This window comes from Pollicipes pollicipes, unplaced genomic scaffold, assembly GCF_011947565.3.
Source record: "Pollicipes pollicipes isolate AB1234 unplaced genomic scaffold, Ppol_2.1 Scaffold_4295;HRSCAF=5057_pilon_pilon_pilon, whole genome shotgun sequence".
Taxonomy (NCBI): Eukaryota; Metazoa; Arthropoda; class Thecostraca; order Pollicipedomorpha; family Pollicipedidae; genus Pollicipes; species Pollicipes pollicipes.
Window position 1 is genome coordinate 41683325 of NW_023596461.1, and position 24666 is coordinate 41707990.

Below are 24666 nucleotides of genomic sequence, written 5' to 3' on the forward strand. Positions count from 1 at the left end.
CACTCACCGCCGTGTACGCGTCGATCCTCTCCACGGAGGTGAAGCGCGCCTCGGTCTCACTGCTCAGCCGGACGGTGAACTGGAACAGGCCGGACAGCTGCGCGGCGTACGCCAGCGCCAGGCCGGCGAACGCCGCCGGCACCGAGCCATGCGTCGCCAGCACGAACACCGCCGTCAGGGCCGTGATGGTCACTGCCCGACACGCGCGTCACGCGCGGGTCAGACGAGGCACCCGAGAGGCTCGCACGGGTGCACGGTATCGTCGGCACACATGCGGATCTGAGCATCGTGACGTCTGTGAGCTGTGACGGATCTGTGAGCTGTGACGGATCTGTGAACTGTGATGGATCTACGAGCTGTGGCGGATCTACGAGCTGTGTCGGATGTGTGAGCTCTGATGGATCTGTGAGATGTGACGGATCTGTGAGATGTGACGGATCTGTGAGCTGTGACGGACCGGGGTGTGTGACGGATCTGAGCTGAGACGGATCTTGAGCTGAGACACATCCGCGAGCCGTGGCGGATCTGTGAGCTGTGACGGATCTGAGCTGTGACGCTGGGTGAAACTAGTGCATCAATACAGGCCTAAGAATAGCTATGCATGGGTGCGCAGGACAACATCCGGAGCTGAAAACATAAAAAAAATAAACACGACGTCCATAAGAGACGAAAATACGAGGCAATCAAGACACCGTATGTGCTTGAAAACGGAGCTACTGCGCCGTAAAAATACAAAAACGGGCGGGTCTGGAAGTGGCGACAGGTTTCCCCGCATTCAGTCTGGACCAAAGAAGGTACCCAAGTTGGCTTAGCTCACCTGTAAGACTATCCAGACGGATGGCAACCCATCTCATGGAACAATTAAACAGGAAAAAGGGCGGCTGAGTTTTCATCAAACTGTCCCATGAACCTGAGGACACGCATGTCTGTTTCAAACACACGTGTCAGCACAAGCACAAGATTTAGTCGAAAATGCATGTCGACCCTAACAAACGCAGCAACATGCTGCGATGGATTCACCAAAAGCGGCCCCAGCACAGGCCCATCACACACTATCTAAACAAACAGCTGGACCTCGAGGATCACCCGACGACGCGCAAGACCTCAAGCGGCACTGCATGCCCATGTCCGAAAGGTTTGATGACCAAAATGTCTCGATCGTGACAATCTCTCACACGGCAATATCTATTCAACTCTCATCATCCGCCGGCTCACTTGTTGGTGAACTCGCGCTCCTTGCCGAAGGCGTGGATGGTGCCCAGCCCCTGCACGGTGGTGATGACGTGGCTGTAGGTCGGCGCTCGGGTCACGTTCTCGAGTCGCTTCAGGTCGCGAACGCCCACGCTGAGGGCACGGCAGACGGTAAGCGGCACTCAGACTGAGGACAGCGGGATGGCCACCGACACCCTTACTGGGGGTAGTACGGAAGGCTGACATCCGCACTGGAGACAGCACACAAGGCCGACATCCGCACCGTAGACAGCACACAAGGCTGACATCCGCACTGGAGACAGCACAGAAGGCCGACATCCGCACTGGAGACAGCACAGAAGGCCGACATCCGCACCGTAGACAGCACACAAGGCCGACATCCGCACTGGAGACAGCACAGAAGGCCGACATCCGCACTGGAGACAGCACAGAAGGCCGACATCCGCACCGTAGACAGCACACAAGGCCGACATCCGCACTGGAGACAGCACACAAGGCCGACATCCGCACTGGGGAGAGCACACAGGGCCGACACCCGCACTGGGAGAGCACGCAAGGCCCACATCCGCACTGAGGCAGCACACAAGGCCGACATCCGCACTGGAGACGGCACAGAAGGCCGACATCCGCACTGGGGAGAGCACACAGGGCCGACACCCGCACTGGGGCAGTACAGAGAGCCGACATCCGCACTGGGGCAGCACAGAAGGCCGGTATCCGTACTGGGGACAGCATAGACAGCCAACATCCTCACTGGGGAGAGCACAGAGGGCCGACTTTCGCACTGGGGGCAGCATAGAGGGTCGACGTCTTCACTGAGGCAGCACTGAGGGCCAACATCCACACTGGGGGCAGCACAGAGGGCCGACATCCGCACTGGGGGCAGTCCAGGGGGAGGGGGTGGCCACCAACATCCGCACAGGGGGCAGCACAGAGGGCCGACATCCGCACTGGGGGCAGTGCAGGGGGAGAGGGTGGCCACCAACATCCGCACTGGGGACAACATAGAGGGCCGACATCCGCACTGGGGGCAGTACAGGGGGAGGGGGTGGCCACCAACATCCGCACTGGGGGCAGCACAGAGGGCCGACATCCGCACTGGGGGCAGCACAGAGGGCCGACATCCGCACTGGGGGCAGCACTGAGGGCCAACATCCACACTGGGGGCAGCACAGAGGGCCGACATCCGCACTGGGGGCAGTCCAGGGGGAGGGGGTGGCCACCAACATCCGCACTGGGGACAGCACAGAGGGCCGACATCCGCACTGGGGGCAGTGCAGGGGGAGAGGGTGGCCACCAACATCCGCACTGGGGACAACATAGAGGGCCGACATCCGCACTGGGGGCAGTACAGGGGGAGGGGGTGGCCACCAACATCCGCACTGGGGGCAGCACAGAGGGTGCCATGGTCCAAAACATACGATGCCTTGTGGCCTGGAGCCACCCAGCGTCTTTTATCAAAGCGTGCTTCTGACCCGTCCCAGGTCAGCTGGTGACTCCACAGACATCGAGGGACGTTCAGACAAACTTACTTGAACACAGTGCGGATGCCGAGAAAGACGGCCGCAATGACGACCAACGGAAGCAGGAACCAGGGGAAGACGAGCGCCACGAAGAACAGCGAGGTCAGGATCATTAGTGTGTTCTGAAGGAACGTCTCGGTGGTGAACGGCAGGCGCACGTCAACTGCGGAAGAAAAAGGAGGACGAGCGTCAGTTGGAGAACAAAATAAGGGAAGTGAGTCAGCTAGGGAACATGCCCGCATCAATCGCGAACAGGTTATCAAGTGAACGTCAGCAAAAAACACAACAGCAGGAGACGGTCAATTGTAGAAGGATATGGCAGACCAGTATCGTCTGAAAACGAAATGGAAGGAGCAGGTCGTGATTTAAAATAAAATGAAAGAACTCTAAGGACGGGTTGCAACATGAAGCGGACATCCAGGCAGCTGGGCGCGGAATTCCACTGATCTGATCGATTTAACATGGTCCGATTGATTGGGCACTGTCCGCACTTCCCAGTGAAATGTCACACATGTGGTCCCACAGAGCAATGTCTGATAAAAGGCAGCTGCCCCCCCCCCCCCCCCCTGTTGAATTGTAATGCCTGCCTCTGGATGAATAACTACAACACTATCGGTTGACACGGATAGACCAGGATATCCCCCACGCCACTGGATCACGATAATACGCAGGCTCGCAATGCCCGTGCTGTTCATGGACCACGGCACGGAGCTAAGCGCCCGCATTCTCGGCACTCTCGAGCTCCTACAAATGCCGTCAGCACTGGGACCACCCGGTAGGACCCCCGGCAGCCGCCGCTGGGGCGCCGGCCGTCCCAGCGTGCGGCGCCACCGCTGCCACGTGCGCAGCCGGCCGCCCCCGGACCGACTCACTCTCGTCCAGGTCCCGCGAGAACAGGTTCAGCAGCCGTCCGGCCGGCGTCGTGTCGAACAGCAGCATCGGCGCGCGCAGCAGCTTGTGGAACAGACGGTCGTGCAGCCGGCTGGAGGCCGTCAGGGTCAGCTGGCGGACAGGGGACAGGGTCAGATGTCACCCAGAGCATAGGGTCAGACGTCACACAAAGGGTAGGGTCAGATGTCACACGGAGGACAAGGTCAGATGTCACACATAGGGTAGGGTCAGATGTCACAAGGAGGACAAGGTCAGATGTCACACATAGGGTAGGGGTAGATGTCACACGGAGGACAAGGTCAGATGTCACACATAGGGTAGGGGTAGATGTCACACGGAGGACAAGGTCAGATGTCACACATAGGGTAGGGGTAGATGTCACACGGAGGACAAGGTCAGATGTCACACATAGGGCAGGGTCAGATGGCACCCAGAGCATAGGGCCAGATGTCACACATAGGGTAGGGTCAGATGTCACACGGAGGACAAGGTCAGATGTCACACATAGGGTACGGACAGATGTCACACAGATGATAGGGTCACACGTCATCATGAAGAAAGGTTCAGATATCACACAGAGGACAGGGTCAGATGCCACACACACAAGATAGGGTCAGAAATCACCCAGACGGAAGGTTGATATGTCACACAGAGGACAAGTCAGATATCACACAGAGGATAGGGTCAGATATCGCCCAGAAGAAAGGCTTAGATGTCACGCAGAGGACAGGGCCAGATGTCACACAGAAGAAAGGTTTCACATCGAACAGATGACAGGGTCAAATATCGCTAAGAAGACCGCGTCAAAATGTTTCACGCCAGGCTCACTTCTACAGTACTCACAAATGTAACCAGGTGGATGCAGTTAATAGCAAATTGCAGCAATGCACGTTTCACCGAGAAGCTGGGTGGGACTTGAACGTTCGAATACTTCGTCGGTAGCACACACAAGGGGTAGTGAACGAGATACTCAAATTAACACGGTAGATAGCTTGACGTAAGAACAACAAGGTAGACGTATGGTCCCGAAGGGCGTCCAAATGACACCACTGAATGATCCTAATCGGTGACACTGAGGAGCATTACGTCAGTCAGACCCCCCCCCCCCCCCAAGGCAGCTACCGCTTGGTCAGAGGCCGCCCACCTTCATGAAGAAGAAGCCACGGATGAGACTGGTGATGAGGATGATGATGACGGACAAGCCGTAGACCAGCTGGTAGAAGCCGAGGCGCGGGTGATCGGTGATATGATCACTCACCATCGTCGCGTTGCCCACGCGGATGGTCGTGTTCTGGGGGGCGCGCGGACCGGACGTCAGCATACCGGCACAAAAGTGGTGAAAAAGTGCGATCGGTCCAGAACGAAGGGACACACGCAAGTTAACCCCAAGACCTCACCCCACCCGACATGGCCACGCCTCTATTCGTAACGCGTCATGATCCGCTTTGTGTTAGGACAGGCCTTACCGAACCCTCTAAAAGGACCCAGTGACATCAGCTGCGGCAATTCAGTCAGATTGAGCATCGAAAACCAATGGGGACAGACAACTAAACGTGCTCTTCAATTCTCCACCAACCAGAATGCATCTATCTCGCCAGTCTACTGAATATACACATATCGTAAATTTATGGGGCCTCGATAAATTGAAGATAGCACATAAGCCTTGGAATTCAAGCCATTATAACTTAAGCCACGGATGAGCCATAGATGAAACGCACTGCCAAGTCCCGGCTGAGCAAAGCACGAACATGTCCGGGGGCCAGGCTGGGCCAGCCAAAACACGCGACGGTTGAATCGGACAAGGTGCCCACCCCACGTGCCGGTTGATCCCAGCACAGCGTGTACCCCAGGTCCCCGTGGATCACCATGCAGATCGTACCCCTGAGCCCTGGTTGAGCCAGTGCGACAGCCACCAAGAGGAGAATGCCGCCGAGCCGACGTTCACGATGAACACCACCATCACCAGCGCCACCATGACGTAACCGCCGCCCGCCTGCATGTAAGCCTTGTATGTGCGTCCAGAGATGGCGCCAGCCTCCAGCTTCTCCGCCGCAATCAGCTGGGCTGCAACACGAGCGGCACGTCATCGCGGGGAGGCCCATTACTGACCATCGAGGGCACGCCCGGCCGCATGTTTACGCCAAACTGCGTTCGGCCGAGCAATACCATCCTTCCGAACAGCGGTCGCAACAACAAGATGCTTCACATAGTTGGCCGGAGAAGAGCCGGCCGGCGCGTAAACAGGGCGAATGAGCCGGTGCGGTACGTACCTCCCGCCGCCGCCGGCGAGCCGCTCTTGGCCGGGTTGACCTTGTCCAGGGACTGGTGCGAGGCGCCCGAGTGGGAGGAGCGGCGCCGCGACAGCTCCGAGTGGCGCGAGGTGGTGCGCTGCCGGCCGGCGCTGCCCGCCAGATCCAGCGAGCTCCTGCCGAAGGCGAGGCGCTGTCACAGTCGCCCGTTCGGGGCACGCGGCCAGCGCCGACCCGCGGCATTATAACCGGGTCAGCCGCTGGAGTCGGCCAGCCAGCCAGTGGCAGCGGATATATCGAGTGAGGTGCGGGGGCAGCAGCGCATAGACATGCGCGACACCAACAAACCTCAGAAAAACCTCCGTTGCGCTAAAAAAGCGTCGCAACTTATTCGCATTGCTTACATGTGATGATGATTTGGGGTTTTAGGGCGCATCAACTGCTGTAGGTCATGCAGCGCCCATTCGCGTTGCTTACAGAAACCCGGTCGCATACGCTTGTTGGCTAAATGTGCTTACCTATAACACTACCGTGCGCTGCAAAATATCAACCTTTGCGTCAGCGCGTACCAACAATGCCACCGTAATTTTAGTTAGCAGACCACTAAGGGAACACAGTCAGCGACTGTCAAACCTTGGCAAAGGAGCTTTAGCACCAGCATTAACCCTGCACCAAACGATAAGCGGCACAGAATGCAACTATCTTCGGCCTAACACCCTTCCCTCGTCGTTGTTTTTTTGTTTGTTGCTACATAATCGTTGGACGCTTCACTCGACCGCGTCTAATTCAAAGCTTAATCACAACAGACCCTGACATGATTTCTAATGACAATTCTTAGGAAAATCGGGCAACAAATTATGATTTTATCTGTATACGGTGAAGCAGTCTCTCACCGACTTGATCTGGACAAAGGCTACCGCTGGCTGGGGCCTAGACTTACACTTGGCTCCACCCACCACCTGTGGGGCCTGCATCCGGGCCAGCCAGCCCGTCCCACAGGCACATGGCCAGTGAAGAAAGCCTACTGTGACGTCACGGCATGCATCAGCGTAGACTCTATCCACCTCAAGAAGAAAGTCTGTTCTTTGGCCGAAAGGGAAAACGATCATTTGTAGTGTCATTTGGAACGGGGTTTTCCCGAAATTATCGATATAGAAACATTCTTTATTCACACATATGTAACATCGCGGCATACTTTCATGATTTATCTAACGCGCTTCTTTTTTTCGGGTTTTCTCTGCACGTCGTAGTAAATTGTCTGAATTGCTCACAAAATCTGGCTTGGATTGGATTGCACACAAAACGGGCGATCGGACGGCAGTAACACTTAACCATAACAACGTTTTTGTCCACACCGTTAGAAGCTGCGGTTCACGACAAAACGCAAAACTGATGATAGATAAGTTGCTCCGATTTTTTGGAGTTAAAACGTCATTTTCGCCATCAAAGCTTTTAACATTCATGCGGTCAACTACGACGGCGATACATAACACATTGACAGAACAGGGAGTGAGGGACAATAGTAGCTAATAAACGCATCCGACAAGTCATGCAGGTGATATCAGTTACAGGATCACTTTCCCACACAAACCAAAGACTGTGACATCGTTCTCCATAGCAGTATGGGAACAGGGGAACACGGAGGAGTGACGCCTTGAACCCTATGCCTATGGAACCCTACGGAAAATTTAGCCCTATGCGTTGCCTTCAGGCACGACTGCAAAGTCCGCGAAGGTGTTTTGGCGTTAAACAAGGCCACGACCCGGACCCCGGAGCCAAGTTAACCACCTTCTGCTAGTTGCTAACTGACGCTACATAATAATCTTGCAAAATGACGCACTCTCTAGGACGCAAACCACGCTACGCCAAACGCATCTCTCTAAAAAGTGGTAAGAGCTGAGTAAGGTGGGCAACAAACTTACGTAAAATGTGGGACAAACCTCGGCCACGTTTGAGACAGACCTACGTAAAGAAATAACCTCCCAAAGTCCACCCCGTCCCCGCTGACGAGTAATATTACAATACGGGTGATAACAGATTAACTTACAATGGAAGGAAAAAAACCAACGAAGAGCTGATGTTGATGGTTGTTGGGGCAGCGGAAGCTAACAAAGGCCTCACAGAAGGGCCACAGTGACCGCAGCACTGGACGGCGGGATCGTAGCCTTAAACACACGCTTCAGTCGACACCTGCCGCCCGTCACATTGGTCCTGTTGAGTCAACTTTATGTGAAAATATTGATGAGTTGAACCAGCCTCCTTAGCCAAACCAGAAATGTCCGCAACACCATAATCCGGCTCACACATACCTTTACCAGACGCGCAAACGGCTCGGGTCGAGTCTTGTTTATTTCCTTTTTCCGAGTACCAACTAAAGCGAAAACGCAAAAATGCAGTGAAAAGTTGGTGCCAAGTTCGATTTTTGATGTCAGTTTGCTCGATGAATGGTTAGATGGATGCATTGACGAATAAGGTACGTACGCTGCTCTCTCATTTACTAATACAATGCACAAATATAAATGTTACCAATTTTTCCACAAACACTGAGGACTGGGAAACACTTCAACTCTCCCTAAAAGTCACTCCGTGGTAGTCAAGGACATCACATGATCAAACTATTTCCCTTCTTTTCATCACTGTTGGAGCAGTGTAGATGTGTAGAGTGAGCAGTGAAGTGGAGTGTGTCAGCGGACAGTGCTCACGTGCGTGTTAAATGGGGCTGCCAGTTCAGTGTCAAGAAGTTTCTTTCCCACCATCTCGGCTTTCGCGCCAGCCCATTTGCATGCATACCCACCACGCCTCGACGCGGGAGGACGCCACAGACGGCTCGACGAGGGAGGACGCCACAGACGGCTCACTGCGCTAGAGCCGGCCGTGACCCTTCGCCACACAGACCAGCAGTCACCTGGGACGCCGTTTTTCGCTGCATCCGCGCCTGAGACGCGTCTGTGATCAGGGCGGCCACTGCCGGGGCCGCAGCGCCCGCCCGACCATCAACGGGGCCGGGCCGCCGAGAAGCGCGCCCGCCGCGCCGGTCGCCCCAGTCCCCCGCCTGTCCGCTGAAAGAGGCACGAAGCCGTGCCGTGCCCCGTCGCGGCCGCCGAGGTGGTGACCCCACCCCGGGGATGCGGCCTGCCGGGAGGCCCCAGCTCAGGAGGCGGTGACCCCGCCCCAGGGATGCGGTCTGCCGGGTGGGACCCAGCTCCGGAGGCGGTGACCCCACCCCAGGGATGCGGCCCGCCGGGAGGGCCCCAGCTCCGGAGGTGGTGACCCCACCCCAGGGATGCGGTCTGCCGGAAGGGCCCCAGCTCCGGAGGCGGTGACCCCACCCCAGGGATGCGGCCCGCCGGGAGGGCCCCAGCTCCGGAGGTGGTGACCCCACCCCAGGGATGCGGTCTGCCGGAAGGGCCCCAGCTCCGGAGGTGGTGACCCCGCCCCAGGGATGCGGCCTGCCGGGAGGGCCCCAGCTCCGAAGGTGGTGACCCCGTCCCAGGGATGCGGCCTGCCAGGAAGGCCCCAGCTTCGGAGGTGGTGACCCCCGCCCCAGGGATGCGGCCTGCCGGGAGGGCCCCAGCTCCGGAGGTGGTGACCCCACCCCAGGGATGCGGTCTGCCGGAAGGGCCCCAGCTCCGGAGGTGGTGACCCCGCCCCAGGGATGCGGCCTGCCGGGAGGGCCCCAGCTCCGAAGGTGGTGACCCCGTCCCAGGGATGCGGCCTGCCAGGAAGGCCCCAGCTTCGGAGGTGGTGACCCCCGCCCCAGGGATGCGGCCTGCCGGGAGGGCCCCAGCTTCGGAGGTGGCGACCCCGTCCCAGGGATGCGGCCTACCGGGACGGCCCCAGCTCCGGAGGTGGTGACCCCCGCCCGGTCGCTCGGTGAGCGGACACCCCCTCCCCACCCCCGCCACCTGCCCCTAAGTCGCGACGCCCGGTAATCCGCTGTTTTCGGCGCGTGCGGCTGTTTTCCCAGGCGATGTTTGGCAAGCAGGCGGAGCGGCGGCGCCGCCGTCGCCGGCTGACAAGTAGTGCCGAGCCGGGCGCTGTCCGGCCGTACAAAAACTCGCGCCGACGCCGGCAAGGACAGCTGCCAGACGGCGCCCTCCTGTATAAAGCCGGACCGCGGCATCCACGTCCGCCACAGCAGCGTATCGGCAGTATGAAGCTCGTGAGTGAGGCGGCGCCGGCCCCGCCAGCGCTGCCACACGTGCTCACAGCGCTTCGCGCTGCGCCCCGTGACGACGCGGCCCGTGTCACACGTGACAGCTTCCAGTGCGCCACCACTCGGAACGGCCGGGACGGGTCGGCGGCGGCGACTGGCACCTCGGAGTCATCGCCGCCCCGGCCCGGGCGCAGGGGAGGGGGGGGGGGGGGGCGTCGACGGAGCCTGCGGTGACCGGGGACCCCCACCACGTCCAGCGCGGGTCGTGGTTCACTGGGGGCCGAGTGCTGAGGCCTGGGCTGTCGTCGGGCTGTAGTGTCTCACGACGGGAAGTGTGGCCGGTCGGGCCAGCCATGACGCCCCGAATCAGTGGCCACCTCACCACCAACACGCCTCCAACATAGCGAGCTCTTCCGCCATTGGCTCTCAGCAAACGTACTGCATGATTTCCCCGCACGGTTTCTGATGAAGAGGCTCGTGTTGACGCCGTCGCGTTCGTTGCGAGCGTCCAGCATGACCCCCTATCCACCACGCCTTCTGGCCATGCGCCACCTGATTTCATCCCCCCCCCCCCCCCGCCAGAGCTGGCCTGACCCCGGCCGGAGCTGACCCGACCCTGGTCAGAGCTGATCCATTCCGGCCAGAGCTGACCTGACCCCGGCCGGAGCTGGCCCGACCCTGGTCAGAGCTGATCCATTCCGGCCAGAGCTGACCCGACACCGGCCGGAGCTGACCCAACCCCGGCCGGATCGCCAGCGTCACATCAGGTCGAGACGACCTGCCATGCGCTAAGCCTCCTCGGGCCGACCTGACGCCGCCGCCCCGCTGTGCGCAGATCATCGCTCTGTGTCTGGCCGGCGCGGCCCTCGCCCGGCCCCAGTTTGACGCGCGCCGCGGCGGCCGGGACGAGTTCGGGCAGCAGGCCGGGCTCGTCCAGACGAGCCCGGCCCGGACTGACGAGAGGAACGCCGAGACGCTCGAGATGACGAACGAGCTGAGGGAGGACCACTCCTACGACTTCAGGTCAGTTATACACCACCGCATTGGACCACAACTCCTGCCACTTCAGGTCCGTCACCTTACGACTTCAGGTCAGTCATAGTATGATTTCAGGTCAGCCATATCTACACCTCGGGTCAGAAATCCTGCTTCAGGTTGTTGTCATTGAGGCTGTGCGGGATACTCAGCTGCTTAGGTTTTATGGCGTCGCCTGCCTCTCACGCTGGCAGAAAGGGTGGGCACCGCGGGGAATCGAACCTCGTACTTCTGGTTTCCCAAACCTCAAGACGCGTAGCTTAACCACTACACTAGCGGCACCCTACACTTCCGGTGCCCAGCTTCAGGTCACCTGTCCTGCCACTTCAGCCGAGTTTTCAAACAGTGCACACGCCCGTACAACAGACGGTGACAAACGCAACGTTTGCGCTGATGCCCTAAACAAAACAGCGCCCAGATGGCAACCAAGTCACAGGGTCGCGCCACTCCACCGGCACGCCGCCCAACTCGTGCAACGGTATCTGGTCTAGCCGTGACCGCAGTGGCGACAGCTCGCCAGTTTGGCTGGCTCGCGCGGGTCTCCTTGCTGTTGCCGTGAGGAGGGCCAGTCGACCGCGCGCCCTCCCATCGCGTCTGTGCTGCGAGTCTGATGACTGTCGGCGTCGGTGCTGGCGCGGTTCCGCTCATCTCCGGGACGGATGGTACCTGGACGTGCGGAGCTTGGCACGGCCCATGTGCCGGAGGCCGACACCTGACCAGCCCTTTAGCCCGGCGGCTGGCGTAGTCAGCCCCTGGCCCCGCACCGGGCGCCCGACGACCGTCCGCCGCTAACGCGACCGCGTGCCGGCAGTTTCTCCACATCCAACAACATCGAGCGCGAAGAGTCGGGCGTCTCGTACCCGGGCGCCGAGCCGGAGACAGGTAACTACGTGCAGTCGGGCAGCTACGAGTTCATCCACCCGGACGGCAGCAGCACCTCGTTGTCCTTCATCGCCGACGAGAACGGCTACCAGCCTGAAGGCGACGTCATCCCCGTGTTCTTGGGTCGAGTGGACATCCAGGACGCCTGAGGCGGCGGCAGGCGCGGCAGGTGCGGCAGGCGCGCTGGCCGCCCAGCCTGGCGGTCAGACGCCTAGGCCCCGTCGGATTTCCGCGCGCGTCGGGAGCCGGCCTGCCAGAGGCTCGGGCGCCTGTGCTGGGTGCCAACCGTCGGTACGTGTCCCCGGCCAACGGCGCGGACTTCAGGCACCAACAGGTAACGGAAATCGCGCTCCACAACGTGCGATAAGCCGGCACTGCTGTCTCCAACTGTCACGCGTATTGACGCGTAGCTCTACCTCCACCACTGCCTGCTCAGAACTTCTCCAGCTTGCAGATCTGACAGCAGAAGTCCGAGCGCAATGTCGCACCCGCTGGCCAACTCTTCGTGTTTTCTTATTGTCTGTGTTTCTGTTCAGCTGTTCATATCAACCGCCAGTCATTCGACAGAAGCGAATACAGCGTGTTGTCGTTCACATTGGGTCTGGCGTACAACACGTGGCACAGGTGTCGTGAGAGGATCTGTGTAATGAAGTAGGCAAGTACGGGCCAGGAATATTTTGGTCGATCTCCAGTTTGCATGCAAAGAACGGTTGTTGAACGGAAGCCGCAGGAATGCAGGCACGCGAATTTCGGGCGAAACCAATCTAGCATTCCTGCTGATTCCGCGGACAAAATACCTCAGATCGCACGCGGGCGGTAGACACACATGCTTATGAACGTCCGTTCACATTGCACTCGCCAATATGACTAAATTGAAATAAAATAGGGAAATATCGGGTACATCGATAATTTCACCATCTGACACAAGCAGAAAAACCTTGAGCTAGTGTTATTTTTCGGCATGAGTTTGGAGTTCTTATGCTGAAAGCAATCAACCCTCAGTGTATTGGAAGGTTCTAGCTAAACATCATCACACCTGCATTTGCTATATTGTCTAAGCCCGACGACTTCAGACGTGCTCATGGTCCAGAGTAAACTTTTTGTCCACCAGTTAACACGTGACCATGGGCACAGTTTGGAAGGTCAAAAGCCGCTAACGTTTGGTGCTGAGCCGCTGGCGTTGACCAAACCTACTCCCCCAAACCTACCCTCCCCAAACCTTACCCTCCTCCAAACCCACACCCCTCAGCCTACCCTCCCCAAACCTAACCTCCCCAAATCCTCCCCTCCCCAAACTTACTTTCCCCAAACCTACCCTCCCCAAACCTACCTGGATGCTATGGAAAATAGGCCGCGTAAACTGACGGGATGTACTTATAGATAAAGCAACAGTGTGCTTGCACCACTTTCGCAACAGACATGTCGATGTTTGGAAGGACAAGGTAGGCAGAGGCCAGGCGACCGGACGGGTATCAACAGACATGTCGACATCTGGAAGGACAGGGTAGGCAGTCTGGTGACAGGCTAGCTGACCAGAGAGGCCGTGTTAGCAGGTGGTGTGCCTAGCTGACCAGAGGCCGTGTTAACAGGTGGTATCACCGCCGCTCCAGCGCCTTGGGCGTCACTAACGCTTGGACACATGCTGCAAATTGATATAAGCAAGAAAAGCCTTGAACTTTTGGTGTCTAGGCACTCTGAGTTAATAATTTTAATGTCGAATATAATCAACAGAAGGTATAGCAGAAGGTAGTAGTTATACAAGGTAATCAAGGAAACATCGGTTGTGTGAGAAAACTCGACGTTTGAAACTCTGCTGACGGTCAACGTTCGTCGCAAAATTCGATCAGCACCACCCCAATATTTCTTTCACTCCAGAGTACACCGCACAAAATGCAATGATTCCAATCCTTGACACACTTATATGTGTTGCAATCAGGTGGAAGATACACCACCAAAATGTACGCTGAACTATCGTCTCGCTCCGAAAAAAAATGTTTAGCCCGTTACGATAGCTCACTTAGTTAGAGTGACTGCTTTCTGATTGCCTCAGCTAGAGTCTCGAGTCAGCCTCGAGTCGCTTCAGGCGTTCACTACTTGTCAATGACTGGGATGGCCGGCGGTCGGCGGCGGCGCCCACGGTAACGATCAGATGACGTCAGAGGTGGGCGGACCGTGCCGGACATCACAGGATGTCGGGGTGTTAAGCTTGCACGGCAAAATTTTGGCGTTCACCTGAGAGTTCGCGATTGGACGGTGGAGATCCGGACTCACACAGCAAGCACTGTATATTTTGGGCGGAGATCCCAGAAATACATCTCATTAAAACGTTTAGACTAAATGCTAAACAAACAAAAATGGTTACCCACCATAGCGTAGTACAATTTAGCGCCCACAACTGCTGAAAAAGCAGCCTTTTTAAAAATTACAAAGGCGGAGAGCAGTGTGTGTATCTCCTCATCCAAAGTCGTGTGAACGTAGTCGTGCTCATATATCCTGGGCCCGCAACGTGGCAACAGCATGGAAAAGATACGTGTGCAATTCTGACCTGCACTTTTAATAAATACTTAACTTGGTCAAATCTTCGGAGCCTAATTTAACATAATCTGTTCTGCGAAGAGCACCAATTCTGAGCTTGGTTTTGAGGACTAAGCATATTATATCCACGATATTGGCTATAACGGTTAGATTACAGTGCAATCCTGAGGACTAACGTGAGGGAGCTGAATTCATATATCAGTCCCACATTCTTACACAACGAATATTCGCCAAAATGGTGGACGTAAACTGAGATCACCATGCTCTGTCGTGAGCACTTGGACTCGTCACGGCCGTAAGATCAAGGGTCTGACGAAAACAACTCTTTACGTGGCGGCTACAAATAGCAAGACGCGGATTGCACAGAGTAGGCCACATCTTGGGAACTGTAAACGGGCTGAACGAGCCACATTACATCCAACACAGCTGTGACGCAGGCTCGCAAATGCTCCCATCCGAACGGCCCCTTCCAGACAGGCTGTTCCATAAGCGGCAAATACGCACACTCCATCGGCGTAATTTCGATAGCGCTCGATGGCGCACCTTTCATCCGGATGGGACTAGTGCACACACATACATGGACGCTGGACACATGTACGCTCCACGGCATGGACGCTGCGGCCGCTGCCAACCGCAGGCCTAGCGCGCTTCGCCGGCTGCACCGCGTTCGATTCAACTACGCGCTTTGCTCAAGGTTCAAATACAGGCTCTCCTTGGGTATCTCCAAACAGTCAGTACTGAGTAACGTGAGACGAATGCGACTCTGTGCCATCAGAGCTCTGAAGTGTGTCGAAGGGCTTGCCATAGACCGAGAGACGTGTGTGCTGTCAATGACGGAATGTCTATTCCGACGAAGCAAAACATTAAGTACAAACCAAACTGAACCTAGATCGGCAGCCATCTCAACTTTGAATGCTGAGGAACGAATACATAGTTACTGGATTGTAATATCACTGAATACTTACAATGCAATACTAAGAAAGTCTTGAATATTTGATACGTAGCGTTCTATTCGAAACATACAAGTTTCGTAACAGCAATATATTGCATTTTATCTGACCCCTGTGCCTGGCATGACGGCTAAGTGTTGTAGGGTCAGGCTCAGCTATGAAGCGCTTCCCAGTGGAAGCTTAAAGCAAACAAAGGAATCGAGCACAACTGATGCAGATCCTTTGCGCAAGGTTCCTGGCGCAAGTTGTACAGTAAATTAATGCGGGCATGCATGTTACCAAAAGCAACAAGTGTAACGGAAGTTGAAATTTCTTCTTTTATGAAGGCCCACCCTGCTTTATTGGCCCTTCAATCTTGCCTTGGGTACCTAATTTTTTGGCTGGTATGTTACAAAATGCAGTTAAAAGCTGGCTCAGATAAAGCCCATACTCTTTTAACATTGTTTAATGACCATGATAACTAAGCTGATAAAGTCAAGGACCATTAGGAAAAAATATGCAAAATTGAGAAGCTAAAAATTCCCGCTCGTCAAAATAAGGGTCGGCGGAGCCGTTTAAAAACACACAGGTTGGGAAGACTAGGCCGTCGGGCTCTCGGCTCGCCTCCTCGCTCCCCCTTCATCCGGATCATTTCCAAAAAGACGCCCGTGACAAGTGCCGTTGTTCCAGTCGACTAGCACACTGGCGGTGCACATGTGCAAGCAATAGCTGCCTCCAATCTCAACACCACTGAAGGATATTTCAACACATATTGGACAGCCCCAGCTTTGTTTCCAAGTTTCCACATCCAGCCAAGACTCAAACTAACCACCGCTATGCGCGATAATCCTTCAGATCCAGGTCAAAGCCAACTGAACATGAGTCAGAGGCAAATCCGATGGCCGCTATCCTCCCAGCATCTCCTCCACATCTGCAGGCAACGGGTAATGCCCACCTGGCAGCCGGTCCGCCCTAACATTCCACATTCCCGACCGTGAACATAGACAGCGATCCCCGTTTCCATCACCTTAGGCGTGCCAAGCATTGATTAATCCATGGGCCACATCCGGCCCCCGTGCGACCAGGTGGTGCGCTCTGGACAGCGGCCGGGGCGGGCGGCTCGCAGCGGCGCACAGGTGGCCGCTTGTGGAGACCAGCGCCAGAGATCATGAGGGCGGAGGCGCAGCATATAACAGACGCGTTTCAGTGCGGCAGCATCACTTGTCTCGCTTCCAGATCAGGATGAAGCTGGTGAGTGAAGCGGCGGCGACCTGCCTCGCCGGAGCAGTAGTGCGGGGGGGGGGGTCGGGGTCGGGAGTCGGAGGCAGCCAGCTGTGAGTGGTGACGGCCTGCCCCGACGGGACAGTGGCGGTGGTGCGATGTCAGTGAGGGAGGTGGTCAGGGATCGGAGGCAGCCAGCTGTGAGTGGTGACGGCCTCCCTCGCCGGGAATGGCGGTGGTGCGATGTCGATGAGGGAGGTGGTCAGGGGTCGGAGGCAGCCAGCTGTGAGTAGTGACGGCCTGCCCCGACGGGGCAGTGGCGGTGGTGCGATGTCAGTGAGGGAGGTGGTCACGGATCGGAGGTAGCCAGCTGTGAGTGGTGACGGCCTCCCTCGCCGGGAATGGCGGTGGTGCGATGTCGGTGAGGGAGGTGGTCGGGGGTCGGAGGTAGCCAGCTGTGAGTGGCGTCGGCCTCCCTCGCCGGGAATGGCGGTGGTGCGATGCCAGTGAGGGGGAGGGTGGTCGGAGATTGGAGTAGCTGACCTGCTCTGGCCACAGGTCACCATCTGCTGACCTGGTCACAGGCCGGTATCTTCAGCACCCCTCGCAGAAACCTCATAACCCCAGGAAGACGAGCGCATGGGCCTTCCGTGTTCGGTCCCGACAGCACACCCTGCCACGTAGCTCAGAGCTCAGGACCCCGAGGCTCTGCACGTGCAGGGTGCCGCGTGCTCCGCTGACACGCGCTCGCATCTCCCATCGCCAGGTGATCGCCCTGTGTCTGGTGGCGGCGGCGACAGCCCGGCCCGACCGGGACGCTACGGTGGTGGACCAGGAGTACGAGCTGCGTGCTGACCAGTCGTACGACCTCAGGTACGTGCCGCCGCCGGCCACGGCACGTGGCAGCATGACCGCGCGGCGCCGCGGCCGCCACGGCCACCTCACAGGACTACACGGCGCCGCAGCCACCACGACCACCCCACAGGACTACACGGCGCCGCAGCCACCACGACCACCTCACAGGACTACACGGCGCCGCGGCCGCCACGATCACCTCACAGGACTACACGGCGCCGCAGCCGCCACGACCACCTCACAGAACTACACGGCGCCGCGGCCGCCACGACCACCTCACAGGACTACACGGCGCCGCAGCCGCCACGACCACCTCACAGGACTACACGGCGCCGCAGCCGCCACGACCACCTCACAGGACTACACGGCGCCGCGGCCGCCACGGCCACCTCACAGGACTACACGGCGCCGCGGCCGCCACGATCACCTCACAGGACTACACGGCGCCGCGGCCGCCACGGCCACCTCACAGGACTACACGGCGCCGGGCCACCTCACAGGACTACACGGCGCCGCAGCCGCCACGACCACCTCACAGGACTACACGGCGCCGCGGCCGCCATGACCACCTCACAGGACTACACGGCGCCGCGGCTGCCATGACCACCTCACAGGACTACACGGCGCCGGGCCACCTCACAGGACTACACGGCGCCGCGGCCGCCACGGCCACCTCACAGGACTACACGGCGCCGCAGCCGCCACGACCACCTCACAGGACTACACGGCGCCGCAGCCGCCACGACCACCTCACAGGACTACACGGCGCCGCAGCCGCCACGACCACCTCACAGGACTACACGGCGCCGCAGCCGCCACGACCACCTCACAGGACTACACGGCGCCGCAGCCGCCACGACCACCTCACAGGACTACACGGCGCCGCAGCCGCCACGACCACCTCACAGGACTACACGGCGCCGCGGCCGCCACGACCACCTCACAGGACTACACGGCGCCGCGGCCGCCATGACCACCTCACAGGACTACACGGCGCCGCGGCCGCCATGCCACGACCTCACAGGACTACTTACGCCAAATAGCCGAAGCATACTTCAGGATGACGCGCGATGGTGAAATAATTCACAACCTGGATATCGCTAGAATGTCATCCTTGATGAGCTAGGTGAACTGGATATCGATGGAGAACTGATCATGGGGCTGCTGCGAATGCGTGGTAAAAAAGCTCTCAAGGCCAATGTACAGGGTACGTTTGAAACAGGACACGCTGTTCCGATGTCAGAGGAGCTCATCTGCCACGTGTCCTCCTTTCACCAGTTACGAGACGTCGGATGGCACCATACGCGACGAGTCGGGCATCTCGTACCCCGGTGCCGAGCCCGGGTCGGGCAACTACGTGCAATCGGGCGGCTACACGTTCACGCACCCGGACGGCAGCGTCAGCTCCATCACCTTCATCGCCGACGAGAACGGTTACCAGCCCCTGGGCGACGTCATTCCCGTGTTCACGGGCCGCGTCGACATCCAGGACGCCTAAACGGCGGAGGCGGTGGAGGCGGCAGGCCGGAACAGGGCGGAGTCGGCGCCGGGCCTCTACCGGGCCGGTGTCGGCACCGCGGCCGGTCGCAACGACCTCACAGCAAAGAGGGAGCGCGAGAAACAAGCCGGTGGCGTGTGTGGGCTGGCGGGCTGCCGGCGGCGGCCGCGGCTGAGGCACCTCCAGCGCCGTGACCGGCCGCCCGCCAGCTCGGGCTCACGACGGCGGGCTGACGCCAGCGGCCGCGGCTGGGGCACCTCCAGCGCCGTGACCGGCCGTCTGCCACGTGAGCCAGCCTGACAGCCCTGGCTCACGACGGCGGGCTGACGCCGGCGGCCTCGGCTGAGGCACCTCCAGCGCCGTGACCGGCCGCCCGCCAGCTCTGGCTCACGACGGCGGGCTGACGCCAGCGGCCGCGGCTGGGGCACCTCCAGCGCCGTGACCGACCGTCCGCCACGTGAACCAGCCCGCCAGCTCTGGCTCACGACGGTGGGCTGACGCCAGCGACCGCGGCTGAGGCACGTCCAGCGCGGTGACCGGCCGTCCGCCACGTGAACCAGCCTGCCAGCTCTGGCTCACGACGGTGGGCTGACACCAGCGACCGTGGCTGAGGCACGTCCAGCGCCGTGACCGGCCGTCCGCCACGTGAACCAGCCTGCCAGCTCTGGCTCACGACGGCGGGCTGCCGCCGGCGGCCGCGGCTGGGGCACCTCCAGTGCCGGGACCGGCCGCCCGCCACGTGAGCCAGCCCGCCAGCTCTGGCTCACGATAACGACACAGGCTGATGATGCCGCAGTGGGCAGGTGGTTTGTGAGCAATATTGGTATGTACGTGGGCAAAAATATATAACAGCCAAAGGAAATACTGGACATCTTTTACAAGAGACATAGACGGCGTAGTCGTCATACCCGTTATCCACCCACATTGTGTAATCAGTGAGGCCGGAGAAATACTATGAGCACACTAAACTCCACGCATAAACAATAAAATGCAATAAGTCGGCATCTCTATGCCGACGCCCAGCCTGGCGGACATGGGACTGAAGGATCGTCCAGTGCTATCCATCAACCAACCACGGCAGGACAGACTCTCAGCTTCGCCGCACCACTCTAGGGTCACAATACAAGCAGATCCAACATGTCATGTTTTCCCGTCCTGTACCGGCGATCCAGTTTCCCCTGGTATGTCGCAGGCACCTTATCAACTGCATTGCCAGCAACGCCTGAGATCAGCTGCTAAGGAACAATTATAGTTGTTCATACCAATCTGGGAATTTCGCGACACATGACCATGTTTTGTTCATATCCATACTGTGTATCTCGTTATGACGCGCATTCAATGTTAGCGGCAATCGCAAAAGGCTAACGGAGCTACCGCTTGTGCCACGAATTCTGTAACATTTAGGATGTTGTAACATTCCTGCAACATTTGGAATGGCGTTTGGTCTCTTCGGCCCCTTTCCCAACTGACATTCCAAATGCTACTAAGGTCAGCTTTGAGATATGCCGATGAAATGGATGAGACAGGCGGCCATGTCGTACACTTCGTGCATCACTTTGATGGCAGCACGTCAATACATACAGCCTTACAGCAGCGATGACATCTGACATGAGGCCATTTGTACCAAGATATGCATCCGCCGGGCGTCCAGGGCCAGCCACGCTCGCAAAACTGCCACCAGAACACCGCTCCACCGGCGATTACGCAGAGCTCCGCCGGTCGGACACGATCCATTACCCATAAACATCGGATCACGGACTACCGTGCGAACCCCACTCGCGAGCTGCTGGGCACGCCGGCTGCCACGCTGGGCAAGCTGGCTACCACGCTGGGTAAGCTGGCTACCACGCTGGGCATGCTGGCTACCACGCTGGGCAAGCTGGCTACCACGCTGGGCAAGTTGGCTACCACGCTGGGCAAGCTGGCTACCACGCTGGGTAGGCTGGAGACATGCAGCTGAAGCGTAAAGGCAGTTCGCTCCAAGCCCCAGCCCGCGGAGCGATACTATCGCCGTCCGACCAGCCGCCAGACCAACGCGACTGGCGTCTCCGACGGACGTGAACAGGCAAACTGAGACTGAGAAATCTGGAGACGAAGACCAGTGGACGCTCGGTCACAGAGGCCCCAAGAAACCAGGGGTGTCACCTTCTAAAATCAATAGGAGAGGCTGAGCCGACGAAGTTGACCTGGCCCAACCATGTCCAATTTCCCCTGGATTTCGGCCGGTTTAATTTTCACAACGATATCCAATTTTCAAGCATTAAATCCATTACGTTAGCTTTCATCGCTGACATTGTTTTAACGCTGAAAATGACTTTTCATTTGAAGCAGATGTGGAGCCACATTTTGGTAATGCAGAGAGGAGTGTAATTAAATTGACTTGCCGTGATAAACACGATAGGTGTGTTTTTTCCGTCATCAATGGTTTCCTGAGGCTCCCGATTACCGTTTTATGCTAAATCATATGACCTGACATGTACAAACGAGAGGCTATAGCAAATTCATGTCCACTACCACCACCTACATAAAACATGAAAACGAGATGCACGACCCTCTCAACGGACATGCAGACCATTGGAGACCTAGCAGGTTAAGGCTGCTGGCTGTGTGGTAGCCGGTCACCGTTGGAAAAAGGAGCGCAAACAACCCCTTGACACCTGGTAGAAGCTGCATAAGCAAGAAAGCCCTTGAACTCTTGGTGTTTCGACGCTATAAATTAAAACAGTCGACCTTCATTACGACCGAAGATTGTGGCCAAGCGGTGCCATCAAAACATATTGGCTATATTGAGAAAACCCAACGCTCGCCAGTTGTGCTCATGATCAAAGTTGCTCTGAAAACCGATCAACACTATCCCAAAAGCTGACTCACTAGGGAAAACCCCACACAAAATTCTAGGGAAAACCCCACACAAAATTCGATGATTCCATTCCTCGACACAATTTGTGTTGTGGTAAAACCAGGTGGGAGATATACCGACAAACCATGCTTTGAGCCGTCCTGTCCCGAGAGATGCAGCGGGCCGCCCCGACGGCTCGGTTGATTAATGTGCCTGCTTTTCGGGGCGGGTTTGAATCGCTTCAGGCGTTTGCTACCTGACCGTGACTGGAACAGCCTACGGCCGGTGGCAGGGGCCGCGCTGACGGTCTGGTGACGTCACAGAGCAGGGCGGGCCGAGCCGAGCAAGCTTACGTTAAGCTTTCGCCACAGAATTTTGCAGCTGACGCTGAATTTTACGATCGAATGGAGCCGGGGCCTACGCAACAAGCAATGCTCAGCGTAAACGCTCACCACAGAAATACACACCATCAAAAGGCCTGGACTACATATTTAAAACAAAATCGCGGCCGCTCTAACCATGACGCATTACGATGCAGCGCAAACCAAGACCGCTGAGAAAGCAGTCCTTATATCACAAATGCGGAGAGCGGTGTAAGTATCTTATGGTCCGTAGCCACGCGAACGTAATGCTTCTAAAATATTTTTTCCGTGTGAACCCATGCCCAGAGGACTGAGTGAGGTTTTCCGGCTGTGCCGTAAAATCTCTGTTAAGCAATACGACGGTATCAGGTTTGCAATGGGGAAACCTGAAACAAACAAACTGCATCTATGTGAAACTGACGTCTATGCAGAGTGGCATAGGCAAGAGTTAATCCACGTTTTACTCAACAGTGACAAGTGCACTTCCCGCACAATGAATACTAGGCGGGGATTCGAATGACCATCCGATGACAAAACGTGCTCAAAACAATAGAAGTCATCAGTGATAGCACATTTGTTCAAATCGTGAATCTGCAGATGTTCTGAGGACGAGACTAACGGCCCCGTGAAACACCATCTCAGAGCGCTACCCTGCGACCGCCCTGACATCCCTCTGGGCGGCTCAGAGGGCGCTCCATGGGCTTGTTCGGGACGAGGAGGGGCTCCAGCAGGACGGAGTGACACCGCACATGGCACGGGCCTCACTGGGCTGGCTGAGGAGGCATTTCGCTCACACGCACGGCAGCTTGAGACAGCTGCGGAGTGACTTCGCGCTTAGCCGACCTGTCGCCGCTGGATTTTTGCCGCAGGGCAACATAAAGACCCCCGCCAGCATGGACAACCCAGCGAACCTTCCAGAGCCCAAGGTTGCCTTCAGACTTCAGATGGAACGCATCGCCGTCGATGTTCATCTACAAGACAACCGACCGCCTGCAGCTGGTCCCTCTGTTACACATACTGGACCACCAGGGGGCCAACTTGTGGAAATATTTGTCGTTCCTATTTAACGACGTGGAGTCTCCAATGCTACGGCCCTGTGGCCAACTGTTAGTGTTTTGCCATTGAATTGACAGTAAAATGCCACCGTAGTAACGATCGCGCGACAAATACACTTGCCACTGTTAATGAAAACTTTATGCAACTTGTATTTCCACAAGAAACCTGCCATATATTACAGTTTACTTTTGTCCTATTCTGCCTGGGCTATCCCGGAAAAACCTGCTATATTTCGCAAAATGGCCCAGCATACGGGGAAGTTGGTATGATGTAAACACTAGGTACAAACATGATACCGCATGACACAAAAGAAATACAGTAATAGTAATGTGTTTAGGTACTTAGTGTCCCGGCGTATCAGTTTGCTGCATTTCATTGGCTATGTAATCTCCTTTTTCCTCGCATGTCTGGGGGGACTAAAAAGCATTGAGGGTGCTCACGTCAGCATCGGGGAGGGGGGGGGGCAGCTCCCCCAAAAAAACTATATAAAGTGACGCCTCTGCAAGAGGTTGGCTGTTATCGGTGACACAATGGGTAAAGGCTCTCCCACACGCACATTGTTCAGAAGACCGTGTTTGGTCGATTCCTCGAAGAGACGCTGTTCTTTAAGGTCATCGTAATGTCCAGAAGGCAGCCCTTGGACAACTCTGCGGGTGTGTGTGTGTCAAACTGACACCTTGTCTCGCAGACTACATGTCCTCCAGCCCCCCCCCCCCCCAAGCCGTGTCGGCTACGCCAGACTGACACCGCCCATCGGACCGCCTTCACCACAGACGGGACTACCTGCGCTAGGTCTCTCAACATGCCTCAGCCGCACGAGACCGCTATATCCGCAAGAAATGGCCCCAGCAGTGCTCAGCTGAGTCAGCCGGTGATCACAGCAGATCTCGCGCGCGTGGTGCCGGTGCAACACACCACCCACGACGACTCCGGCACGAGCCTGGCGGCGCTGCGGCCTTCCCCCCCCCCCCCCCCCCCGCCGCTCTCGCCTCCCGTCCCGCCGGCCAGGGCCTCCCGGGCGCCGACAGGGATGTTTCGTGGCCGGTCGACGCGGGTGACATCAGGCAGCCGCGAGGGCGGAGCGTCGCAGCCGCCGGCCCTATCGTCGTCATCGGTTCGGCCGGCGGCCACCCGACACCGCCCTGGCTGGCGTCGACACTAAATAACGCCCCCGATCGCGGCAGGCGCATCATGCATACGACGGCGAGGCCGCCGTGTGGCACCGCGGGCCATCTGATGGTGGCGCGGACCTATATAACGACGGCGGCCGGAGCGGGGGTCACCAGTCCGCCCGCCGCCAGCCATGAAGCTCGTGAGTGCCCCGGAGTGCCAATAGCCCCAGTGCCTCCAGGCTGCTGCCGAGCGCGACCATCCGATTCGACTTCTCTCGGATCTCTGACTTCCTCGGCCGCTACATCCCCAG

The 24666-nt window shown here is 57.7% G+C and overlaps 1 protein-coding gene across 2 annotated transcripts in view; it reads right to left on the reverse strand.

The window, feature by feature from the left end:
- Positions 1–13: 13 nt before the first annotated feature.
- LOC119097122 (multidrug resistance-associated protein 5) overlaps positions 14–24666 on the reverse strand; it is a 62216-nt gene continuing 37563 nt past the window's right edge. For both annotated transcript variants that reach the window (XM_037220173.1, XM_037220172.1), the window contains exons 17-24: positions 5897–6051; positions 5506–5690; positions 4771–4917; positions 3608–3737; positions 2745–2898; positions 1216–1344; positions 818–910; positions 14–192 (exon numbers count right to left, since the gene is read on the reverse strand). In XM_037220173.1, the coding sequence (XP_037076068.1) occupies positions 862–910; positions 1216–1344; positions 2745–2898; positions 3608–3737; positions 4771–4917; positions 5506–5690; positions 5897–6051 (949 nt within the window). In that variant the 3' untranslated portion in view covers positions 14–192; positions 818–861. The remainder of the gene's footprint in view (positions 193–817; positions 911–1215; positions 1345–2744; positions 2899–3607; positions 3738–4770; positions 4918–5505; positions 5691–5896; positions 6052–24666) is intronic.